Source organism: Haliotis rubra, unplaced genomic scaffold (genome assembly GCF_003918875.1).
Source record: "Haliotis rubra isolate DU_JTF1 unplaced genomic scaffold, ASM391887v1 Scf355, whole genome shotgun sequence".
NCBI classification, from domain to species: domain Eukaryota; kingdom Metazoa; phylum Mollusca; class Gastropoda; order Lepetellida; family Haliotidae; genus Haliotis; species Haliotis rubra.
In genome coordinates this window covers 570072-586338 of record NW_025767030.1, presented here as the reverse complement: position 1 = coordinate 586338, position 16267 = coordinate 570072, and the positions used below count along the sequence as shown (strand labels likewise).

Genomic DNA, 16267 nt, shown 5'->3' with positions numbered 1-16267 from the left:
AGCTGTGTAACGTGTGTCTGACAGTACAAGCTATGTAACATGTGTCTGACAGTACAAGCTATGTAAAGTGTGTCTGACAGTACAAGCTATGTAACATGAGTGTGACAGTACAGGCTATGTAACGCGTAGCGTGTCTGACAGTACAGGCTGTGTAACGATATGTCTGACAGTACAGGCTATGTAACGGTGGGTCTGACAGTACAGGCTATGTAACATGTGTCTGACAGTACAAGCTATGTAACGGTGTCTGACAGTACAGGCTGTGTAACGCGTGTCTGTAGTATAGGCTATGTAACGTGTCTGACAGTGTGTGTAACAGTCTGACAGTGAGCACTGGCTGTGTAACGTATGTCTGACAGTACAGGCTATGTAACGCGGTGTGTCTGACAGTACAGGCTGTGTAACGTGTGTCTGACAGTACAGGCTAGTGTAACGTATGTGTCTGACAGTACAGGCTATGTAACGCGGTGTCTGACAGTACAAGCTACGTGCGTGTCTGACAGTACAGGCTATGTAACGTGTGTCTGACAGTACAAGCTATGTAACGTGTCTGACAGTACAGGCTGTTAATAGCAGTATGCGGTCCGTACATTCGCGTACGGTCGTATTGACAGCTACGCTATGTAACGCGTGTGTCTGACAGTACAGGCTATGTAACGTGTGTCTGACAGTACAGGCTATGTAACGTGGTGTCTGACAGTACAGGCTATGTAACGTAGTCTGACAGTACAGGCTATGTAACGCGGTGTCTGACAGTACAGGCTATGGCGCAGGTCTGGATAGTACAGGCTGGTGTGTCGACAGGTACGACAGTATGCTATGTAGGCGTGTGTCTGACAGTACAGGCTATGTAACGCTATGTCTGATAGCACAAGCTATGTAACGCGATGTCCTGACAGTAAGCTATGTAACGGTGTCTGACAGTACAAGCTATGTAACGCAGTGTCTGACAGTACAAGCTATGTAACGCGGTGGTGTCTGACAGTACAAGCTATGTAACGTGTGTCTGACAGTACAGGCTATGTAACGTAAGTGTCTGACAGTACAGGCTATTATGTAACGCGGTGTGACGCAAGTACAGGCTATGTAACGCGGTGTCTGACAGTACAGGCTATGTAACGTGGTGGTCTGACAGTACAAGTTATGTAACGCGTGTCCAGTAACAATACAGGCTCACAGCGTATGGCTGTGTGTCTGTAGTACAGGCTATGTAACGGTCTGACAGTACATGTGAACGTGGCTATGTAACTTATGTAACGTGAGTCTGACAGTACAGGCTATGTAACGTACAGGGTGTCTGACAGTACAGGCTATGTAACGGTGGTCTGACAGTACAGGCTGTGTAATGTGTGTCTGACGACAGTACAGGCTATGTAACGCAGGTCTGACAGTACAGGCTCCTGTAAGGTCTGACAGCAGGCTATGTACAGGCTGATGTAACGCTATGTAACGCAGGCGTGACAGGTGTCTGACAGTACAGGCTATGTAACGTGTGTCTGACAGTACAGGCTATGTAACGCGGTGTGTACAGCAATTTCAAGCTGTGTAACGTGTGTCTGACAGTACAGGCTATAACGCGATGTCTGACAGACAGTACAGGCTATGTAACGCAGTGTCTGACAGTACAGGCTATGTAACGTGGTGTCTGACAGTACAGGCTATGTAACGCAGGCTGACAGTACAGGCTATGTAACGTGGTGTCTGACAGTACAGGCTATGTAACGTATGTCCGACAGTACAGGCTACAGGCTATGTAAGGCGCGATGTGTCTGACAGTACAGGCTTTGTAACGCATGTCCTGACAGTACAGGCTATGTAACGCATGTGGTCTGACAGTACAAGCTATGTAACGTGGCAGGGTCTGACAGTACAAGCTATGTAACGCAGTGTCTGACAGTACAAGCTATGTAACGCGTGTGTCTGACAGTACAGGCTATGTAACGATGTGTCTGATAGTACAGGCTGTGTAACGCGGTGTCTGACAGTACAGGTATGTAACGTGTGATGTCTGACAGTACAGGCTGGCTATAGTACAGGCTATGTAACGTGTGTCTGACAGTACAAGCTATGTAACGTGTGTCTCACAGTACAATCTGTGTAACGTGTGTCTCACAGTACAGGCTGTGTAACATGTGTCTGACAGTACAAGCTATGTAACGTGTCTCACAGTACAGGCTATGTAACGTGTGTCTGACAGTACAAGCTATGTAACGTGAGTATGACAGTACAAGCTATGTAAAGTGTCTCTGACAGTACAGGCTATGTAACGGGTGTCTGACAGTACAGGCTATGTAACGTGTGTCTGACACTACAGGCTGTGTAACGTATGTCTGACAGTACAGGCTATGTTACGTGTGTCTGACAGTACAGGCTCTGTAACGTGTGTCTGACAGTACAAGCTATGTAATGTGTGTCTGACAGTACAGGCTATGTAACGTGTGTCTGACAGTACAGGCTATGTAACGCGGTGTCTGACAGTACAGGCTATGTAACGCGGTGTCTGACAGTACAAGCTATGTAACGCGGTGTCTGACAGTACAGGCTATGTAACGACAGTGTGTCTGACAGTAGAGGCTATGTAACGCGGTGTCTGACAGTACAGGCTATGTAACGCGGTGTCTGACAGTACAGGCTATGTAACGGGTGTTCTGACAGTACACGCTGTGTAACGCGATGTCTGACAGTACAGGCTATGTAACGCGGTGTCTGACAGTACAGGCTATGTAACGGTAGTCTGACAGTACAGGCTGTGTAACGTGATGTCTGACAGTACAGGCTATGTAACGCGGTGGTGTCTGACAGTACAGGCTTTGTAACGTGATGTCTCACAGTACAGGTTATGTAACGCGTGTGTCTGACAGTACAAGCTATGTAACGCGGTGTCTGACAGTACAAGCTATGTAACGTGTGTCTGACAGTACAAGCTATGTAACGTGGTGTCTGACAGTACAGGCTATGTAACGCGGTGTGTCTGACAGTACAGGCTATGTAACGCGTGTGTCTGACAGTACAGGCTATGTAACGCAGGTCTGACAGGTACAGGCTGTGTAACGGTGTCTGACAGTACAGGCTATGTAACGTGTGTCTGACAGTACAAGCTATGTAACGTGTGTCTCACAGTACAATCTGTGTAACGTGTGTCTCACAGTACAGGCTGTGTAACATGTGTCTGACAGTACAAGCTATGTAACGTGTCTCACAGTACAGGCTATGTAACGTGTGTCTGACAGTACAAGCTATGTAACGTGTGTCTGACAGTACAGGCTATGTAACGTGTGTCTGACAGTACAGGCTTTGTAACGTATGTCTCACAGTACAGGTTATGTAACGTGTGTCTGACAGTACAAGCTATGTAACGTGTGTCTGACAGTACAAGCTATGTAACGTGTGTCTGACAGTACAAGCTATGTAACGCGATGTGTCTGACAGTACAGGCTATGTAACGTGTGTCTGACAGTACAGGCTATGTAACGTGTGTCTGACAGTACAGGCTATGTAACGTGTGTCTGACAGTACAGGCTGTGTAACGTGTGTCTGACAGTACAGGCTATGTAACGTGTGTCTGACAGTACAAGCTATGTAGCGGTGTCAAGCTATGTAACGTGGTGTGTCTTACAGTACAATCTGTGTAACGCAGGTGTGTCTCACAGTACAGGCTGTGTAACATGTGTCTGACAGTACAAGCTATGTAACGTGTGTCTCACAGTACAGGCTATGTAACGCGTGTGTCTGACAGTACAAGCTATGTAACGCGTGTGTCTGACAGTACAGGCTATGTAACGTGGAGTGTGACAGTACAGGCTATGTAACGCGTGTCTGACGATAGTACAGGCTATGTAACGCGGTGTCTGACAGTACAAGCTATGTAACGGTGTCTGACAGTACAAGGCTATGGTAACGCGATGTGTCTGACAGTACAGGCTATGTAACGTGATGTCTGACTGTACAGTAACGCTCTGGATGTAACGCAGGTGTCTGACAGTACAGGCTGTGTAACGCGGTGGCCCGACAGTACAGGCGTAACGCGGTAGTGTGTAACGCGGTGTCTGACAGTACAGGCTATGTAACGATGTGTGTCTGACAGTACAGTACATGTGTCTGCTATGTAACGTAGCGTGTGTCTGACAGTACAAGCTATGTAACGTGTGTCTGACAGTACAGGCTATGTAACGTGTGTCTGACAGTACAGGCTATGTAACGTGTGTCTGACAGTACAAGCACCACCTGGTGATAGAGATGGAGAAAGCGAGGAGGTTCCGAGAGAGAAGGATGCTGCACACCATCATGGACGCCTGGGCTGACTACGCTGCTGAGGAGAAGTTTGCCACCTGGGACCGAGAGAGAGTAGCCAAAGAACATCACATCTGGTCTGTAGGAATTCAAGTACATTTTATGCTGTGAGACATGTATGTCAGTACCAGGAACAGGGCTCTATAACTCAGCTAACATAGAATGTGTCAATAATGAAAACATGGTGAATTTCTTTAGTGTCATAATGAAAACATGGTGAGTCTCTTTAGATACATACAAATTAAGTTTATTACAAATATAGGTGTTGTATGTAACGGTGATCTGCACTGTGAATGTTGTAGCTTGTGTCCGCGTATTCTCTTACATATTGTACTTGTCACTACAGGAGCCTGAAGAAGAAGATGTTTAAGGTATGGCACAGTCTGCCTGAGGAGAGGCGGAAGGAACTAGACCGAGAGAAGAGAAGAAATGAGATGAGGAAGAAAGTATCTCATCTTCTTCCTGACTTTGAGGGTCTGTTAAAGGCCAGCAGTGAACTCTAGTGATGTGACCACAGACAGTGGAGGACAGTGTAGAGGCTGAGCTGACTTTGAGGGTCTGTTGAAGGCCAGCAGTGAACTCTAGTGACGCGACCACAGTGGAGGACAGTGTGGAGGCTGAGCTGACTTTGAGGGTCTGTTGAAGGCCAGCAGTGAACTCCAGTGACGCGACCACAGTGGAGGACAGTGTAAAGGCTGAGCTGACTTTGAGGGTCTGTTGAAGGCAAGCAGTGAACTCTAGTGATGTGACTACAGTGGAGGACAGTGTAGAGGCTGAGCTGACTTTGAGGGTCTGTTGAGCCTCCACACTGTGGAGTTTAGGTTGTATTTTCATTGTCCTCTTTTAGCCTATAAGGGAAATTCCCATAGTACCACACAACAGAGAGTATGTAATAGGAGTGAGAACAGGTCAGACTTCTGTGTTTCATTAGTAGATTCTCATCATGCTGTAACAAAACTGGGAAATCTAAACAAGGACATGATTGATGAACGACGATAGTTGTTCCTGCTCTGCCCAAACAGGAGTTATGTACTATATCTTGTGATATCTTTAGTTATTTTTAAAACCATTGATTGTATTACATGTCTTTACTCCTGGCTTAAAATGGTGTGTTTTCCATACTTTCTATTGTACATTGTCCATATTTGTTTTGTAGAGTGATTTATTATGACTGGAAATTACCTTAAGATTTTATTTTTAAATATGAAAATGATATTGATGAATGACCTGTAAAAGTGGATAAAGTCAAAAAAACAACCTAGTTTCATTTGTTGTTATGATATAGAAAGGAGTTCCGTCCTTGCGTCCGTGCTTCCATCCGTCACACTTTGTCCGAAGCATATCTCCTGAACTATTCCTGATAGCTTAACCAAAGTTGGTACACATATCAACCATGATCCCTAGATGTGCCTTTTTGGGGTAGAGCCAGATATGAATTTTATTTGTTGCGGTTTCCATGGAAACATGACTTAGGCTGTGGCTAGGAGGATGTCATCTTGTCCAGAGCAGATCTCCCAAACTATACATGCTAGCTTCATCAAACTTGGTACACATATCAAGCATGATCCATAGATGTGCCATTTGATGGTTAGACCCAGATATGAATTTTATTTGTTGCGGTTTCCATGGAAACATGACTTAGGCTGTGGCTAGGAGGATGTCATCTTGTCCGGAGCAGATCTCCCAAACTATACATGCTAGCTTCATCAAACTTGGTACACATTTTCACCATGATCCATAGATGTGCCTTTTGGGGGTTACACCAGTGTGTGATTTATTTATTTTGGCACTGTTGCAGGGGATATTGATGACTTTGTCTTCTTGTTTCCTATGAATTCACTGTTTCTGTGTAACCTTGTTTATGTGAGTGACTCCAAGTCAAGTTTTGTTTTGTTTGTTGGTCAATGCTGCTCTCAGCAATATTCCAGCTATAAGGCGTTTTTTGTAAATAATTGCGTCTGGACCAGACAATCCAGTGATCAACAGCTTGAGCATCAATCTACACAATTGGCCGGTTCACACTGACGGAATATGGCTTCAATATTACCAAGTGTGTTGTTAAACAATAAACAAATGCTTGATAGCAAAGGGGAGCAGCTTGCATGATGACACCTCCACAACAGTTCATGCCAGTTAATCTTCCCAATCAGCACATCTAAGCCTAGTGTGAATAAGCACATCAGTCAGACCAGCAGATCTGTATCTTCAGGACAAATACAATCACAGACTTCTAAGTGAGTATGGTTGGAGGAATAGTTGGTGTCTATTTTCATTTGTATACTCAAAAGCAAAAGTTACTGTGATCAACACGTATTGATATAAATGAGAACAATTGTACAACACACTTTAATATTCTTTATGATACTCTTAATCCATAACCCAAACAGGGCCCTGTCGGTATTTTTTGTTTTGCATGTGTTTTTCGTGCTTTCAAGAAGTTCGTGGAAAAAAGGCACAAAAAGGGCCATTTAAAATGTGTGGCTCTAAATCTTGAATCATTGTCACCCAAATCATTGTTAAGACGTCGACAGGTTCGAAAAACACAAATTTGAAAGAATCTTCTTGCATTTCTCTAAGCCATGGCTAACTGAAAATGAAAGAAGGTGAGCCATTGGAATGCTTGAAACCAGAACACCCCAGCGCAACGTTGCTCAGCAGTTTACCTTGCACAAGAACACCATATGCTGCTTGTGGAGATGTAAGCAACAAAATGTCGTCGTTGCAGACTGTCCCCGACGTGGCCATCCACCTGTAACCACACCACGCGATCGTTGGATTTGAACCACCCATCTGTGCCAAAGATTCCAACCAGCCGCACTAACAGCCCAAATCAGTTCCTGGTGTCAACAGGATAGAGACAAGGACCATTGCCAGCGTCTGGCTGCACGTAGGATACGTGCTAGACGTCCGGCCAGACAAGTTTTGACATTACGTCACCAATGTCTATGACTGCAGTGTTTCAGACATCTGTGGTGGAGAGCATGTGAGTGGAGGCATGTTCTCTTCACTGACGAGTCCAGTTTCTTCTTGCACCGCGCTGATGGCCGAATCAGATCTGTCCCCTATTGACCACGTCTGAGAAATGGATTGAAACGTTCGCCAAATTCCCCAGTCACGCTTCAGGAACTCTGACAGGTGCTCCACAGATATTGAATGCCAATCCACAAGACTTCTTGTGACGTTTGATTGGCTCTATGAGGCGCAGGTGTCAGTCATGCATCACAGTGGACATATATGTTATTGACTGTGTGAATTTCATTTTGACCGTTCTGTCACTGTGCCCTCATTAGCATGTGTCCACCAGAAAAGTTTAAAATGTGCCATTTACATTCCTATTGTGGAATGATTTTCTTGCAATATTAAAAAAGTGTCATCATAAAAATACCAGTTGTTAATTCACATATCTAACATCAACTCAATCACAATACTTTTGCCTTTGAGTATATAAATCACATTTTCTGAACTGGTTAAGAAATTCTGCAGAATCATCTTAGCAAGCACACATTGGACTCAAACCCCCATATATCTTTAAGATTGTTCAGCTGGGTCCATCTGACACGAGCTTTCCATGGTTATCTCACACTATTTTTACATTTCAAATTTGATGTTCCCAGATGGCCCCCAAACTGTTTTCCTCCTTTCTTATCCTTTGTTCTAAAACAAACCAGGAAGTATGTAGTTAGTCATCTGCGCATTTTGACAATAAATTGTTGTGCCCAGTTTAACCGCGTAACTCATCATGCTCATTAAAACACAAACAAACATAAACAATAAACAATAACACATTTATTTACTTGAACATGTCAATAGAAATTTGGCACTTTTGATTTGACCTTGATAAAGTGAAGCCAGGTATCAGCATAGCTGTGGAATAGTATCACAGATCATCATGTAGAAGGTTTGTATCTACCTCACGCTTTGAACATGGTGGTGGATTACAGCAAATAATGTCACCTTGAAATCTAAAAAGCTTGTAGTAAATACCTCCAACTGACACATGACTTCTGTTTGTATGGGATGGTATGAGTTTAGTTTTACGCCACACTCAGCAATATTACATCTATATGGCGGTGGTCTGTAAAACATTAAGTCTAGACCAGACAATCCAGTGATCAACAGCAATCTACGCAATTGAGATTCGACATTGACATGTGTCAACCAAGTCAGCCAGTCTGACCACCCGAACGCCTCTTACGACAAGCACGGGTTACTGAAGATCAATTCTAACCCTGGATCTTCACGGGTCATCCAAACATGGTAAAAGATTAACTGATATTACTGGTATTAACATCCTACTTTTCATACTTAAGAACATTTGGGTGGTTTCTAGTCTGTATCCCTTATCAGTATCATCTTCCCTTCCATCTACCCTATACAGAAGTGCAATGATCTAACTAAAAACAAAACAATATTTCATATGTTCTTTATCTACCAAAGGAAATAAAATTGTTTCCACCATATGATCAAAGTCATATATTTTCAGAGACTACATGTTAGATTCAAACACTGCTATTTATGTTGGGCTGCAGAAAACCAGTGTTGACCAGATATGTTCATTTATCCATGGCTGTGTCGGGATACATCATGGTTGTATAAAATGTGTGTGGATTTCTCAATCTCAACAATAGGCACTCTTCATATGAATTGTGTCATGATACTAACATCTCACATGACAATTATTCAGTGAAAGACACATGGTAATACTGATATACTTAAAGATTATTTACAACTGACATGTAATCAACATTGGTAATACAATGATAAGTTCATTGTACGGGCATTATACAATACAAAACTGATGTATAAATCAAGAAAAGCACTTGTAATGAAATCATATTTAACACTAAAATAGGAAACTTTTGACAAAAAGTAAACATGGTAAAGTGTGGCAGGAAATATCTGACAAATTATAATTACTGACAGCATGAAATATATTATGTTTTAGAAAATCCACAAACTAAATCTTTTCAAAATGTTATACACAATGAACAAAACAAACTGTGCATGGTGACTGGATACCTTAGCAGTCCTTTCCAGTTAAATCCACATAGGCACTAACTCCTGACAGAGCTGGGGGTTCATAATCACAGTTACACTTTCCATGGTTAGGTGTGATCCTGTCGTAATGATTGCCGTGGGTGTGACACAGGGTGATGAAACATGGATGGTAGGATGTGTCCCTGGTGTAGGTGAATCGGGGCTTGAACAGCATCCAGTTGTAAGCATCACCAGAATGATCTGGAGACAAGACGTAAATATCTCGCTGAAGGAGTGTAGCTGCAGCATATATTTCAGCTGATGAGGCCCAAGTTGATGTCTTTCTCATTTCTTTGATATGATCAGGCATCTGTGTGCCTGTATCCAGAAATTGTTCGAATTCTCGAGGGAACTTTTCCACCAAGTCTACTACTGCTTGACGCACATCTTCATGGAATTCTTCTGAATCATAAATTTCTTTACTGAGAGCTCTGAAAAAACAGTTGCCATCCCCACGAATGTAATCAATCTGGCGTCCGTCTGATGCAAGTTTGGATTTGAGGTATCGATACACCGGGTAGCTTGGTGTTGGAGTTACGCTTTTAACTGAATCTTGTTTCCCTCTTGAAGGGGTTTCTACTTGGTTTGCCAGAACTCTGTCACTGTGGGAGGCAGTTGGCCTCGACTCAGCAAAGAAGGTTCTATTATAGCTCTCAGTGATATACACATCTGATGCAGAATCGCATGCTAAGTCATCATACATGCACAAATCAATTAATTCATCTGACAAATGTGAATCTGATGGGTGAGGCTGCTGGGATGAACCTTGCATGGCATCTGAAAATCGATCTCTCGCTGATGATTGAGCTCCTTGTGAAACTGGAAAACTTGCTGCAAAATTGTCTTCACTAGATTTGGCGCCTACATGGCTGGTGCTTCTTTGGCTTGGAGAACTTGTCTGAGCTCTTCTCCGGTTCCTTGAACGATTATTTACTCCATTATTATTTCTGTTTGGACTAGGAATGTAGTTATAATCCTCCGTCAGATCTATCAGTGGTTGTTGGTTTTGTGGCGCGTCCCTCCCCTCAATCTGTATGGGAATAACAAACTCTCGGGACCTGCCACGCCTTCTGTTGACGTCTGGAGACCCAGTGGCAGGGACCCGTTCAGAGAAATATCCACTTCCGCGTTCACTCAGAACGTGGTATTGAGGAGTCTCCACACGAAATATGTCACTGAACGGAATATCCGTTAAAACAGAACAGTCGTGAATCTTCATTTCTCTGAACCAGTCCCAATAGTTACCTTTAGTTTACACAATCAGCTTACTAGTATGTAGTATAAACACTCACACGAAAACACACTGTCAGTGTCAAAATGGCGACAAGTGGACTTTGCAGACACTGTGAATAAATATTATTGTTTCCGTCGGTAGATCAATCGATCGAATCCGGTAGAAAACACAGAGCTTCTCCCTCTGAAGGTAGGTCTATCCACATCGAGATTTCCCTACAAACTATGTCCCTCTTCTAACTTTTGAAATATTTAACTTTGGAACATCTTAGTCATTAGTAAAAACACAGCATGAGTAATTCACACAAGTGGTTGTATTTATAAGGTAAACGCTATCACGAAACGTGAATCTTCTCGTTGTTTCTCGTATGACGTAGACAATCGGATATAATGCTCTCCTTACAACTGTTTAAATACATATAGCATACACACAAAAATCTTACATTAGTTCCTTCGTTTTGTCCAACGTTTTATTACCAATACTATGTTATAATTATGGTATATATCTGTTATATTTTAGTCAAAATCTACTTACGAAATGGTGCATAATATATAATATATACTGTTTGAATGATAGTAGTCTTCTTATAATAGTATTTAAATATTTTCGCTGTCGCATTGCGAGGCATGATTCTGAAAATGACGTCATTTTCTATATTTAGCAGACAAGCCCATTCAAGGTGTTTTCCCTGGTAAGAGAGGATGTAAAGAGCTTGTATACGGGTGAAAATTTGACTGTGCCTCAACTGACCGTGTGTCATCAGATGATTCAGACACGACAATTTGAAGTTTTAATGAAAATGACAGATAAATTATTCATGACATTGTGTGTCTTTAAAATTAATAAATTTAGTGTCGCTCTCCCGGGTATTTTATGCTTTGTTTCGTCCCATCTACATACAAATACAAAATCAATAATAATAATATTGTCATGTTTCGGGGTCTTATTCTTCAAAGTAGATAGGAGTTATAAAACCTCCTAACATTCGAAGTTAAATAAAAAGATGTGGCAAAACAAACCCTCCCGTGTAAATTAGATATGGATATAACTTAGGTTTGTTTTAAACATATTATTTTAAGAGAAAGAAAAGGGACTGACAAACAAGCTCTGCGGGCTGATATATAGACGCCTCTCACGAACATGTACATATTTACGGAAGCTAGTTACAACAAATCAATTGCCAATAAAATAATAGAATGTATTGGTACCACACGTTTGCTCGTTGAATATTTAATATGGCATTTAATGTCATGAATAATTTCTCAAGTCATGTTAAATCTTTTGGAAAACTGGATGAAATGGTGAACAGAGGAGACGAGCATTTTTTTGTTATATTCAGAGTCTACATTAAAATTACCATATAATACAGAATGTATGTCGTATCCATTTTGATAAAAGTACATTGAGAAACGTGAGTCATTATACAACGGACAGGTGAAGAAGTAATGAATATTGTCTTCTCTTTTGAAGAGATGTGTCTATGGAACTTATGGGAATTTAAATCGCTATACCCGAGCCTGAGGCGCGCATGGATTACTTGACATTGTCTATTACCAGTATTAATGTCAAAGAAAAACGAGGCGCCTTTACGAGTGGATATTAAACGTTTGAAATCAGAGTGATTATTAACAGAGCTTGTTGATTGTGGCAGATCGTTCCATTGGCTGATATATAATTACCTCTGGCATAGAGAGTAGATCTGCAATAGATATTGTGAATTTGTCCCGAATTTCTTAGCATGCAGTTGTCCTTTTATGATTTAGACGGGATTGAGTTTTGCAAGTAAGTCGGAGTTTCATTATTTACAATTTTGTGCATCAGTTTAAGTTTTTGAATAGATCTTCTTTCGTCCAAAGGGTAAAAATTGGTTTCAAATTGTAATTTCTCATGACAGCACCACATATTGTGCGTGGAGAATCAAGGTTAAATTTTTCAAGGGAGCTGCTTTGTTCTTTACTGCAATTGTTCCAGATGTGAGAACAGTAGTCGATCCTTTATTTATTTCGTACTGAAGAGGCCACGAGCCTATAGTACATATACATATATGATGGGGATTTACATAAATAAATATATTTACATTACAGTGGTAAAACGTTTGTTCTATACAACATTGCATTGTGAATGAGCATGGCAAGATTTTGTAATATATTTTGATTTTTACTGCTTATAAGAGTAGAGAATTTTATTATATTTCGATGGACATAGTAATACCTTTCAATATCTTTACAGCGTATTGAATTATACGATGGACAGATGAGGAGAAAGTGGTATTCATCTTCAATTTCATTAAAATGACAGAGTGTACATATTCTATCTTCTTGTTTAACATTTTAATAGCTGCCACTTTCAATAAACAAATCGTGAGATGAACATCGGAATCTTGCTAGTGAACGCCTAAATTTCTTTATATTAACACATGATAATTATACTTCATTGAATGGATCTTGTTTACATATGAATAATAGAAACATTTACTTGACAAAGATATTTTCTCACACCATGTTTGAAGATATATGTCTTTAAGTCTTATGGTTAACGACTGCATGAATGACGTATGAGATTCTACATATTGTGCATTCCAAACGTTCCCGAAGCCAAGAGAGAATAAGAAGTTCTTAACATGCGATGCCCAATTTCTTTGTCAATTTTCATCATACAATAGCATGATATTATAACATTTTTTCGGTAAACGATATGGAGGCATAATTAACAGTTTTAACCAATATTTGACAAATTTTATGCTTGTAAACAAGTGCATTGGATATCTGCCACATTCACCGTAAACCACTGCGTTAACTGTATTCAATTTAACACCAAGATATTTCTTACATGCATGCAAGTGTATTCTTTCTATTTGATGAAAGTCTACTACTAATCCCCAGATTTCTGCTCCAAAATTGGGTTTATTTTTGTATCAAAGATCTTAAAAAAGGTTTTGTAATTAATATCTCCAAGTGTACTTCATAATACCGATAAGTGCTTTTTGCGCTTGGAGCAAAGCATATTTGACATGCATGGTCCAAGACAACCCAATGGTAAAATACAATCCCAAATATTTATGATAGCTAACAAAGTCTTGATGCATACCCTTAAACAACCACTTTTCTTTTTTAGAAAGTTTACCTCCCTTTTTAAAGACTACGATTTTTGTTTTCTCTCTATTTACTTTTAATTTGCATTTATCGCAGAAATGTTCAAGTTCATTTATTTGATTTTGGAGGCCACTAACGGTGCTTGGCAACAACACAACGTCGTCTGCAAACAACAGAAGGAAAAATTTGACTATTTCTGGATGAAGTTGTATGCCACTTAAACAGTTAGTTTCGATTTGAACAGCAAGCCCATTGATGAAGAATGAGAACAGGAATGGACTAAGTATACATCCTTGCCGTACACCAAGTTGTAATTCGAACTTTTCCGAAAATTCTTGATTATTTTTAACACATGCCTTCACGTTCTCACACATATTAGACAAAAGTCCGCTCATTTTGTTACTAAGACCAAGCCATTGAAATACAGACCAAAGTTTGTTGCGTTGAACCGAGTCAAAGGCTTTCGCAAAATCTACAAATAACGCATAGAACTTTCCTCCTTTTGAATTCAAATATATTTGTATTACACTTTGTAAAATAAATATGTTGTCAACAGTAGTATATCCATGTCTAAATCCAGCTTGCGACTCATTTATCTTATCCATTGTATCTCCCCAGCTTACAAGTCTCTTATTAACTATAAAAGTGAAAATGTAAGTAAAGATACTAAGTAATGTTATTCCTCTATAGTTATTTTGGTTACTTGCATCATGAATTGGAACAATGATACCAATGGGGAAAGTACTATTTTCCAATATAATATTAAATAGTAGTTCCAGGTATGGTGCGATAAGGTCTGACGAATGTTTAAAGAATTCTGATATCATGCCATCAAATCCTGGTGATTTGCTTGATTTAAGATTGTCAATACTTTCAAAAACGTCTTCTCTAGTGATTGGTGGATCAAGTATAGCTGAGTTCTGAGTTTTGCCGGTTCAGGTTGATCTGCTCTGTATTGTCATGATAGTGATGGTCATTGTTATGATCTACTGTATCAACACCACAAGAGTTGCCTAAAGTGTGCCAACCAATCATCTATCCGGATACTGTTATGATCTACTGTATTGACACCACAAGAGAGTTGCCTAAAGTGTGCCAACCAATCATCTATCCGGATATTGTTATGATCTACTGTATCAACACCACAAGAGAGTTGCCTAAAGTGTGCCAACCAATCATCTATCCGGATATTGTTATGATATTGTTAGTGTGATCTACTGTATCAATCACCACAACAAGAGAGTTGCCTAAAGTGTGCCAACCAATCATCTATCCGGATATTGTTATGATCTACTGTATCAACACCACAAGAGAGTTGCCTAAAGTGTGCCAACCAATCATCTATCCGGATATTGTTATGATCTACTGTATCAACACCACAAGAGAGTTGCCTAAAGTGTGCCAACCAATCATCTATCCGGATATTGTTATGATCTACTGTATCAACACCACAAGAGAGTTGCCTAAAGTGTGCCAACCAATCATCTATCCGGATATTGTTATGATCTACTGTATCAACACCACAAGAGAGTTGCCTAAAGTGTGCCAACCAATCATCTATCCGGATATTGTTATGATCTACTGTATCAACACCACAAGAGTTGCCTAAAGTGTGCCAACCAATCATCTATCCGGATATTGTTATGATCTACTGTATCAACACCACAAGAGAGTTGCCTAAAGTGTGCCAACCAATCATCTATCCGGATATTGTTATGATCTACTGTATCAACACCACAAGAGTTGCCTAAAGTGTGCCAACCAATCATCTATCCGGATATTGTTATGATCTACTGTATCAACACCACAAGAGAGTTGCCTAAAGTGTGCCAACCAATCATCTATCCGGATATTGTTATGATCTACTGTATCAACACCACAAGAGTTGCCTTAAGTGTGCCAACCAATCATCTATCCTGATACTGTTTTGCCTTACTTGAATGTTATTCAAACGTTTAAGTCAAAGTGAGGGAGAATAAATTGTTTGTAAATAGTGTCTAGGCTCTTACGTGAAAATCTATATTTCTGGGACCTAAAACAGTTGATCATCGGGGATACTTTCTTGATTATATCGTTAATGTGCTCATGCCAATTACAGTTGCTTTACAATGTTAAACCAAGATGTTTATGATGAGAAACTACTTTAATGTTGATATTATTCATGTGAAGATCAGGAAGTCTAGTGGGTGGTTGTTTGCATGAAAAAAATATGCTTTCAGTTTTGTTAGGATTGAAAGCGACATCACCTAGTTTTAGAGTTATACAAAGGATTATCTGTCAAGTCTACACTGCACATGGCAAACAGTGGGACGTTATGACTTGCTTGAAGAAGAGCCCCCTCCACCCTTTCAATGCAAATTTTGAAGTGTTCCAGTATCATAGGCAGGTGCATTATATGCTTAATGACACTCAGCTCCGTTCAGAGCTCATTTCTGCCCATTTTGAAAAACTATGTCCTTCAAATGTGTATTTACTTGATAACAGCTTGAATATAACACCCAGCATGTGTTTTACCAGAGTGACCTCTCATTTTACCAGACAGGTGTGCGAGTTGCACGTGTGAAATTGAAATTTCACTACACACGCTTGTTGATTACCTGGCTGTTCCACCAGC

At 40.6% G+C, this 16267-nt stretch overlaps 2 protein-coding genes across 2 annotated transcripts in view; one reads left to right on the top strand and one right to left on the bottom strand.

Annotated features, from left to right (window-relative positions):
• LOC124285225 (coiled-coil domain-containing protein 191-like) overlaps positions 1 to 5552 on the top strand; it is a 51584-nt gene extending 46032 nt beyond the window's left edge. Inside the window, exons 17-19 of the mRNA XM_046721424.1 lie at positions 4213 to 4367; positions 4637 to 4764; positions 4847 to 5552. Of these exons, the coding sequence (XP_046577380.1) occupies positions 4213 to 4367; positions 4637 to 4764; positions 4847 to 4875 (312 nt within the window). The 3' untranslated portion in view covers positions 4876 to 5552. The remainder of the gene's footprint in view (positions 1 to 4212; positions 4368 to 4636; positions 4765 to 4846) is intronic.
• Positions 5553 to 8061: 2509 nt separating this feature from the next.
• Positions 8062 to 10933, bottom strand: LOC124285213. Its single transcript, XM_046721400.1, has one exon. It carries the CDS (start codon positions 10544 to 10546, stop codon positions 9311 to 9313), a length of 1236 nt encoding a protein of 411 aa, XP_046577356.1. The 5' UTR covers positions 10547 to 10933; the 3' UTR covers positions 8062 to 9310.
• Positions 10934 to 16267: the final 5334 nt, after the last annotated feature.

Bases quoted from the DNA above. Each gene is read 5' to 3' on its own strand.
- LOC124285213 (XM_046721400.1), bottom strand. From the start codon at position 10,546: ATGAAGATTCACGACTGTTCTGTTTTAACGGATATTCCGTTCAGTGAC.